We start from the raw sequence: 9,633 nt of genomic DNA, 5'->3' as shown, positions 1-9,633 counted from the left end.
TACCCCCTTTTTCGGGCTATAAAGATATGTGCGGCCCTGGTGCGGCCCTGAAGGGTATGGCTTTTTAGCCGTTTTGGTCAGAAATAGGGTATCGATTTTAGCCATTTTGGTCTCAAATGGGGTATGGTTTTTGCACTTAAGTCTTGAATTGGGTATGTTTTTTAGAAGAAGCTATTTTTTTTATTTTCATTATCGGTAAGACCGTCAACAAAAGCCCTTCGCAATGCCTTTTTATTACATCGGTCTGAACTAGGTAACTAATTATAAGACGGGTCTGAAACAGAGTATTGATTGAAGGGTCAGGTCTTACATGAGGTATTGAATTTTTGGTCAGGTCATAAATAGGGTAGGGAAAATCACAGATTTTGGTCTTAAACAGGGTAAGGGTTTTGGGAATCGGGCCGCCAACCCACCCAATTTTTCTGGGACTGAAACCTACCCCTGATCGTGGAACCTTTTTTTTTCTTTTCTGTTTTTGGTTTCGTGGGATGATCTATTCTGAATAGTCTTGTTAATACTGGCCTCATGCATTTCAAGCCTCCAGCGTCGAAAGCGATAGGTAAAATTCTTAGCGTTTTGGCACGAACTGAAGTGCTCCCTCCCGGCTCACGAGCGACTGTACTGGCTTACGGTGATGAGAGATGCCTGCAGTAGGAGGCTATCGATTTCTTTTCTCATTTGTATTTTATTGTGTTGTTTCGCTTTTAGACAAGCAATATTAGCATTTAATGACAGCTTTTTAGCATCATGATCTTTGAAATAAGAAATTAGCCAACAGACAAGTGCTCAATTTTCTTGAATTCTTGATTGCTTGACAAATTGGTAACGATGTCAAGTTTTAAAGTTGCATCTATCAGCGAAGGTCAGAACTCATGATCAGAGTTGTCACACAGAGGTCAGGAAATGGTCATGGAAAAAAATTCTTCAATCTGGGTCAAGTAAAAGTCAGGGAATTTTGCTTTGGGTCAGAGAAAACTGGCATTTATTTTGAAGAAAGGTCAGGGGATATTGAAATCATAACACCGCTGATTTAACACCATTGAAGGCTGGAAGAAAAATTTCGGATCACTCTTGAAAAACGTTAGAAAACTGATCAGTCAATAATTGATGGGTAAGACGGCTGTAAGGGTAGGCAGGGGGGCGTTAGTAATTCTATATCTGATATTTCGTATTTATTTGGTCAGGGAAATTTGATTTGTATCAGGGAAACGTCAGGGAATTTTGAAAAGTGATGTCTGTGGCAAACATGTTAATACATCCCTTCATGGTATGTCATTTTTTCAATACATTTTTAAGTACAGTCTCTGTATTATGTATAAAAAAAAAATTTATGTATAAAAGAAATATTTTATAAGAACTGGGGGCTGAAATTTACGAAATTTTGAGAATATTTAAGTACATAAACCCTAGGCCGAGATTTTGAAAAGAAAATAAGTTTGTGTTGAAAAGTTGTAAACGGCAATGGAATTTAATATATGTTTTCAACTAAACCGTACAAAATTCTTCCTTCAATTTCTGTAGGCGGAAAAACAAAAACAGCACCAGCCGTATGTTGGATGCTAATGACTTTTCAAGCTTTATTGCCTGCAGTCTGGCTCCAAAAATAACTTCATCGCCATTAATACATTCAAAAACGGAAATGTCGTACGCTAGACTCTGATGAATATTCACAAGAACATTTTCAGCTTGAAACTCGGACGAAAAATAAAAATATGCGTCCTGGGACGGGAAAACAATGTTCGTGTAAAAAAAATAATGGATTTTTTTTTTTTTTTCTTTACCTTAATCGTAAAGAACTACAGTTGACATCGGTCTCTTCAAAAGTCTGCCGCTGTCATCGGTCATTGACTTAGATTGATAAGGATGAACGACTTTTAATCATTTCTGACCTTCGTGAATATCGAACTGTAAATCGTTTGGAAACGCGTGTGCCGTTTACAATACCGTAACCGCAGGAGACCAAGCTGTTGACCGCATATTTCATTCCCTAATCGCATTTTTGCGATGTGAAGGAAACTCGCTTTTGACGAACGTCCGTCATCAGGTACATTTCCATAAGGAAGCCAGTGCGTGCTTAGTCCCCAAAAGCAAGCAACACACGACCTAACAGATTTAACCTCGGATTATCTTCTTATATACCTTGAACGGTGCGAGTTAAAGACCATTAACGTGATGTCTACAAGGCAGTTGGCGAGACAAAGGAGTTTGAAGGGGAAAGAAGCGCTCTTGGAATGGTGTAAACAGCAAACGGAGGGCTATAAAGACGTGAATGTCTGCGATCTGACATCCTCTTGGAGAGACGGGCTCGCATTTTGCGCACTTCTGCACCGATTCAGTCCTGAACTCCTGTAAGTATTTGAAATCGCATTGAGCCGAGGGTTTAACCCGTTGTGAAGTCAAAGTGGTTGTTGACTAACCACGAACGACATCGGCTAAACAAAGATTAGAACCTGGCTGGAGTGGTAAGAAGGTTTTTCAACACAGGATAGAGAAGTCTTTGCTCACTTCCCTGAAAGCAATATATATTGCGACATTTCTTTCACGGGTCGTATTTTATATAATACTGGCACATCGATTTGTTTGTTGTGACCTTAAAATTTCGTCTTGGCCACTCCGTCATAACGTGGGGGTACCAGAAGTTAATTGCCGACGAGCTCTTTAATTGAAAACAAATTTTAGTTACCGAAAATTTCAGTAAAATTGGCATTCATTTTACTGGAATGCAATATATCGGGGCAATACACAACCTCTTTGTATTTTCTATTGCGAAACTCGGAGAAACTACTTAGAATAAAAGAGCAGAAAATAAGATATGAGGCATTGAAGCATGAAACGATACGTGTTTGTAATAAATATTGGTCCTCACAAGTCACGAAGCGAAACGAGACATAACAAAGCCGGATACTGGTTTTTTTTTTTGTTTTCTGTTGCGAAACAATAAACGTGCTTCGATAACGACACATACAAAGGCTTGCAGTGCGTGGTAAAATAAAAGATTTGTCAGTAATGGAACTTTATCATAGTCAACATCGTGTCAAGATAAGCCTAATGTAAAACCCCTGAAAATAATATTTATGTATCAGTACCACGTAAGATATTAAAGTATTTTGTTTCTACAGATGTCTTTGTGTTTCAGCAAAGTTTTATTCCTTTTTTTGTCTTCATTCCCATGTTGAAGAATGGTGAATGAAACTGAGGAAAGATTAAAATTAAATTCGCTGAAATATTGCTTTTGCGGCTCTTGGACAGATAAGAAACAATACTGATGATCTAAAACTCAAAAGTTGACGAGGTCAGGCTTAAACAGGCTTTTTTCGGTCGGGTTGTCTAATTAATTTTCTCGGTGCTTAAGGCCTTGTAGTGGGCAAATCAGCTCTCGAAACTAGAGCATGCCATAACTGAGGAACAGTTGCTTTGTAGCTAGCTACAATTATTTTTTGTCGCGGAGAAGTGTTGATGGATTTTGCTACGTGCTAGGAACACTGAGCTGGCCTGTTGAATCGGAGCCAGATCAGTTAAGGAAATAAACTAGCAGGAAAAAAAAAAAAAAAAAAAAAAAAAAAAAAAACGATATCTGATCCAATTTGTAGACAAACGTTCCGTCTGACGTCAGTTGTTAATTGTATTTGATGTCAGTGAAGATGTTATCAAATTATTGCCCTGCTATTTTATACAGCTCTGTATTGAAGGACAGCACGCCACTAACTGAGAATAAATTAAAAGCATATTGGCCCCTAGCCGGAGCAGTCTTGCTTTTCTTAGCTTACTCGCGACGAGAATAGAATGCGAAGCCGAAAGATGAACTGATTTAGAGCGATCGAGAAGCGCACGGGAATATAGGTTTTTATCCTGTTTCGTCTCGTTCCGTTTCATCTTTTCTTTCTCTAAGTTACCTAATTTACCTTTGCCATGCGTACCGAAAATTTTAGGAACAAAGTAAGAACGCTAACTGCTCGTAGTCTATTGTCCCTTTAGGTCATTTTGAGTGATTGTATTACAACTTTCCAGTTAAAATATCGCGCAGGGTGAATAGACGATATTCACAAAGACCCTTAGCCGATCAGAACATGCCACCCACCCTCTATGGCGGTCTACACAGTGGAGAAGAACTCGGGAACTTTGTATTATCATATATATTAGCGGTACCTTGTTGACCAGTGTGAAATCAAGCTACGAGGGAAATATGACAATAAAAGCAAACCACATCCATTGCTTCAGGGATTGTTGCTCGGTTGTTATTGTTGTTGTTATTGTTGTTGTGTTGTTACGTTGTTGTTTTAAATTCTCTCCTTATCTTTACAGTGAGTTTGATGACCTGTCCAAGGAGGACGCTTTGAAAAACAATGAATTGGTGAGTTGACTTGTGTGGTGGTCACTGGACTGGTCTTAATTAATAAAAAGATCAGCCTAGCATGAGAGGTTAAGGGTAACTGAGTTAATCCCTCATATATAGGTTTTAATCCTAAGGCAATCTCTCTCAAGTTATTTTACGATTTCTGCTGCCTTCAAAAAATCGCAGGACGGCCAAGAAATAGCTGATACTTTAACGCGAAATCTATGCTCACGTGGACACGATGAGCGGCCTTTATTTTAACGTGTTTTCATCTTCCACTATCGTCTAACCCTGAGAAATACGACAGACTCAGCTACTTGAACTAAATTGAATAATGATCAAAAGTTATTTTAATGCGACTTGAGTTTGTTTTTCAATTTAGGCTTTCAAAATCGCCGAGGAGAGGCTTAAGGTTCCCGCCCTTTTGGATGCGCAGGACCTGGTATCGATGAAAGTTGTTGACGAATTGAGTGTGATGACGTATGTGTCAATGCTTTACAAACGAATGAACAAACACTCTTCTTCTGGTGAGTCTTGACCTTGTTAACTTCAATAGAAGCTGCGACACGCTTTCAACTGTTTGCTATAGACTGTCCTTTAGCTTCTTTTGATGGTTATTTCACTTCACTGCTGGTGCACTTACTTACAGCCGGAATTTTTTGGCACCTGTTTTGGAGGAATTGGCTGTCACGCAACGCTTCTTCTTACGTGACATTTAATGTTGGCAGAGAAATGACGAGATTTGCAAACTATACTGTTAGCTACGGAAATGATCCGAAATTTTAAATGAGAGCCGAGAAATCCCCGAAGATGATGAACTGATCACTGAGATTCTAGCACCCGCACCAGACTCCAAAGCGGCTGATGGACTCAAACAATATAGCATCAACTCCCTGCGTTAACCATTGACTTTGCAGTCCGTAATTTTTTCCTGGTATGTTAAGCAGTGAAACTGAGCGGGAAAGACATTTCCCTTGAAGTTTGATAGGGTCCAAGGGTAAAGGCCTGGGAACGAGGCTTAAATAGGTATTCCATCTTACTCGTGCAGGGCCAGTTTTATTTGATGGACTCCAGGAATGATACCTGCCGAATACTCATAGTACATTTTATCGCTAATCACTCTGAATAAACTAAAGTTAGGAGAAGCCCATGACACGGATAAAGTGTGAGATATTGTCTTTTCTTCCCCGTACAGCTCCCACAAGTCCGACAGCCACTTCTCCGACAGGAACAGGTCTGTATATTCCCGAGAGTGATTAGAATACGCCTATGATTAATACAACTCCACCACCCACTCTTGAAAATAAAGGCCTGGGCGTTTTGCCAAATTTAAAGTAACCCAGCAAGATAACATCAAGAACAAGCGGTCTCAAACTGAGCTCAACACAATTATCGCCAGTTTTAATTTAAAACCATTCCCGTGCAAGCCCGGGGGGGGGGGTACTCGCAGAAAAATTGGGCGGGGGTGTGCGGCCCGCTTCCCAAAACCCTTACCCTATTTATGACCAAAATCTGCGATGTTCCCTACCCTATTTATGACCTGACCATAAATTCGAAACCTTATTTATGACCTGACCCTTAAATCAAAACCCTGTTTCAGACCTACGTTACAATTAGTTCCCTAGTTCAGGCCGATGTTAAATTACCGTAAACATAATTTGCGAAGGACTTTTGTTGATTTTCTTTTCGATAATGACGAAAAAGTGGCTTCTTCTTAAAAACATACCCATATCTAGGCTAGAGTGCAAAAACCATACCCTATTTATGACCACAATGGCTAAAATCAGCTAAAATCGATACCCTATTTATGACAAAAACGGCTGAAAAACCATACCCTTTGGGGCCGCACATACCTATATAGCCCATGTAAGGTAGTATCCCCCCCCCCTCTCCGGGCGCGCAAGCTCCATTCCGAACCATTGAAGTCGTAAACTCTAAACACAGGTAGAAAGTATGTAAAGGATGTGTGCATACACACGACGATTAATTGTTGCGGAAAACGCGATATAACAATCAAATGTGCTAACGAACACAGAAAGTTAGGTTGCGACGCAGACTTGAGGGTCTATTATAGGGCGTCGTACATTCCGTGAACTGCGTATTTTGTTCCTTCGAAACCGCAAACCGTTTTCGTTTTCTGCTAAAAACCGAAACCGCCGTACTTGTACGACAAATCAATAACATCTAACCGATTATTTAACGGCACGTAACAAATTCTTTACGACATGTTAGCTCGATAATCGTATTTCTCCTCAAAAAAACCACAAGAGCATAACAACAAAACAACTTGTTTGTAAATCCATTCAGTAACCAGTGAACAAGAAGGTTTGACGTCTAACGGACAGTTCACAAAAACAAAAAAGATTGCTGGAGAGAGTAAAGTACAAGTTTTGAGGGCTTTCTTTTGAGCCTCTTAATTCTGTTTGAATGTCAGGTCCCCCCCCCCCCTTTTTTTTTTCGTTTATTGTCGAATGCGTTTTCTGATTTTGGGTCGGTCGGTCGGAAAAGGAAAAAAAAACCGGCACTCAAAATTGGCTTAAACCGCCAGAGTACAATAGACTCTCGCACTCTGTAGGATTTTTTCGTTCCGGGTTGGGGTTTTCATGAGCGAGATCTTGCCGTCTCTGATATATAATTAATTTTCCTGTTTTCAGGTCAAGCCAGGAGAACCCTTTTTGATGTCCTTAGAGACGAGAATAACTTCACTGAGCGCTGCGAAAAGCGGAAAAATCTGAAAAATTGCCACAGCTCCGAGGAGATAAATCCACTGAGTAAGGCAGCTCCGATAGAATCGACATTGGAAGAACTGCAACAGGAAAACAAGGGCTAACACACAATGATCATAAAATTGAATTACTACAAACTCTTTCATATCAATATGCAAGTTTTTCCATTCATTAGATGGAGAATACCAAGAGAATATGAGAATACTCACAGTAGAGAAAAAGTGATCATGGTAAACATCAATATTTTTACAATATTTTTATCAACCATATGTTTTTCCACTTGTTCACCAATATAGCATTCTTCCTGTTACTGAATAAACCTAGTAACAGCTCAACTATTTGTAACAACCAATTTTTATTGGGTAATAAAGAAAGAGAAATTAAATTCGATTTGCAAATGCGATGTAAGAACTATGTAGATTTATTGCACAATGATGTATCTTTATAAGAGGTCTGTTTTAAATTAAAATAAACATGATTTTAAAACGTCGACTTGTTTAGCTATTTGCTCCTCATTTTCTGGATTTCCAATTTTTTTTGAACCGTCGAAACCTGGTAACCAGTCCGGCGCAATGACACGAACAATAGAGTGACGTAACAACATGGCGGTTGTAAACTTTTCCCGTGATGGACTCTACCTGAGTTGTGGATTTGCCTTTTACAAGTCTTTCTGAGTTGTGTTACCTTCCCGTACTGACAAGAACCCAAACGACAAAGAGGGCTTTCAGAACTAAAACACGTAATGTGTAGTATTGTGGAAAACGGCGGCGAAATGTCTGTGGACATGAGGTTTTGTTTTCGATATGTGTCGGGTTTTGCTGTCAGTCTTCTCACTGTCTTCTCTATGCCTTATGCTTCTTTGTTCTATTTTCATTGTCAAGTGATATCAGGTGATTTACCCCATTAGTCGGATTTCTGAGGATATCCTTAATCGATCCAGTTTTCGATATGCCCCATTAGCCGGATTTCCGAAAATATTATGGATCGACAGTGTTCAATTTGCCGCTCCTTCAGTGGGAATTCCGAAGATATTAATGAACTGCTGAACTCGATTTGCCGCGTTAGTCGGATTTTCGAAGATATTCTTCTTCGACAGTGCTCGTTTTGTCGAACACGTCGGACTTCCGATGATTCATCGATAGTGCTTGCATGATTTGCGCAACTAGTGGGATTTCCGAAGATATTTTCTTAATCCATCGACACTACGTCCTCACTGCTCGATTTGCCCAGTTAGTCGGATTTCCGAAGTTATTCTACTTCCACAATGGTCGACTTGCCAAATAAGGCGGACTTCTGAAGATATTCAAATTCTTCATCGACAGTGCTCGATTTGCCGAATTAGTTCAATTACCGAAGATATTATTCATCGACAGAGCTTGATTTGCCGAGTTAGCTGGACTTCCGATTCAATTCACCGACAGTGCTAGATTTGCCGATTCAATCGGATCACTTCATAGACATTCTTCTTCAGAGTGAGTGCTCGATTTGACGAATTAGTCGGATTTCCGAAGATGTCATTCTTCTTCGACTGTGCTGCCTTTCCGAATTTCAGATTTCCAGAGATATTCTTTTACTGACAGTGCTCGATTTTCCGAACTAATCGGATTTCCGACGATGTTCGAAAATGTTTGAGTTCCCGAAGTTTATCGAATATAAATGATACTGAGTGAGTTCGATTCCTGGCTTCGTGCCCAGTCCCACAATGAGTTTAGAAACGGTTCGGAAGATCCCAAAAAGTCTGAAACACTGGAAAAGTTGAAAATTTACATGGACATGTCAATTGTAATTTACAGTATGTAAATCTTGATTTACATTCTTTGTCAATTACAATTTACATGTTAGGGTTTTGTAAAATAAAATTACAGGAAATTTACAGCTTTTAGTACAGCATGTAAATGTTCTGTAAATAGTGATTTACATTGTCTTTGTCGACAATGATCATTTGAAGAACATGTAAAAACTTGTAAAATATTTTACGCACTTTTACAGTATCTGGCTTTGTAAAAAACATGTAAATTGCTTTGCTAAACCATGTGAGGAACGTGTAGATAATTCAAGCGAATGCTGTAAAAAGTCTGGAAATGTTATGTTTGTAACCCTGTAAAAACCATGTAAATGGAAAAGGGGGCCTGTAAGAAACATGTAAAAACCATGTAAATGAAAAAAGGGGGCCTGTAAGAAACATGTAAAAAGCATGTAAATGAAAAACGGGGGCCTGTAAGAAACATGTAAAAAGCATGTAAATGAAAAAAGGGGGCCTGTAAGAAACATGTAAAAACAATGTAAATGAAAGAAAGGGAGCCTGTAAGAAACACGTAAAAACCATGTAAATGGAAAACCTAGAAGTTACACGGGTGCGACACCGCACTAACGAAGCTGTCTTCTTGTGAACTTTCCGCGCATCCACAACGACAAAATAAAACTAGAATTGTTACTGCACATGCAGGCGTCCCAAGCTTACGTCTCTAGAAAAGAGAAAAATTAATTCTCGGACACGTACGTATTTATTCATGAAGGACCATGAAAGCGTCACGTGTTGTGTGAGTTCAAGACGGAAAGAGCCCTGGTGACCGA

At 39.4% G+C, this 9,633-nt stretch overlaps 1 protein-coding gene across 1 annotated transcript; it reads left to right on the top strand.

Moving 5' to 3' along the window:
- The first annotated feature begins 1,860 nt into the window (after positions 1-1,860).
- On the top strand, positions 1,861-7,549 carry LOC110060656 (MICAL-like protein 1). The gene is made up of 5 exons (XM_020767443.2): positions 1,861-2,348; positions 4,303-4,351; positions 4,716-4,860; positions 5,529-5,567; positions 6,988-7,549. Exons 1-5 carry the CDS (start codon positions 2,173-2,175, stop codon positions 7,161-7,163), a joined length of 585 nt encoding a protein of 194 aa, XP_020623102.1. The 5' UTR covers positions 1,861-2,172; the 3' UTR covers positions 7,164-7,549.
- Positions 7,550-9,633: the final 2,084 nt, after the last annotated feature.

Source organism: Orbicella faveolata, unplaced genomic scaffold (assembly GCF_042242905.1).
Source record: "Orbicella faveolata isolate gen_17 unplaced genomic scaffold, um_ofav_v1 contig_13, whole genome shotgun sequence".
NCBI lineage: Eukaryota > Metazoa > Cnidaria > Anthozoa > Scleractinia > Merulinidae > Orbicella > Orbicella faveolata.
This window is presented reverse-complemented; position numbering and strand designations above follow the sequence as displayed.

Excerpts from the sequence above, each read along its gene's own strand:
- LOC110060656 (XM_020767443.2), top strand. The coding sequence starts at position 2,173 with ATGTCTACAAGGCAGTTGGCGAGACAAAGGAGTTTGAAGGGGAAAGAA. Across the intron at positions 2,349-4,302 it reads CGATTCAGTCCTGAACTCCT|TGAGTTTGATGACCTGTCCA; the intron begins GTAAGTATTTGA and ends TTATCTTTACAG. Across the intron at positions 5,568-6,987 it reads CACTTCTCCGACAGGAACAG|GTCAAGCCAGGAGAACCCTT; the intron begins GTCTGTATATTC and ends TCCTGTTTTCAG.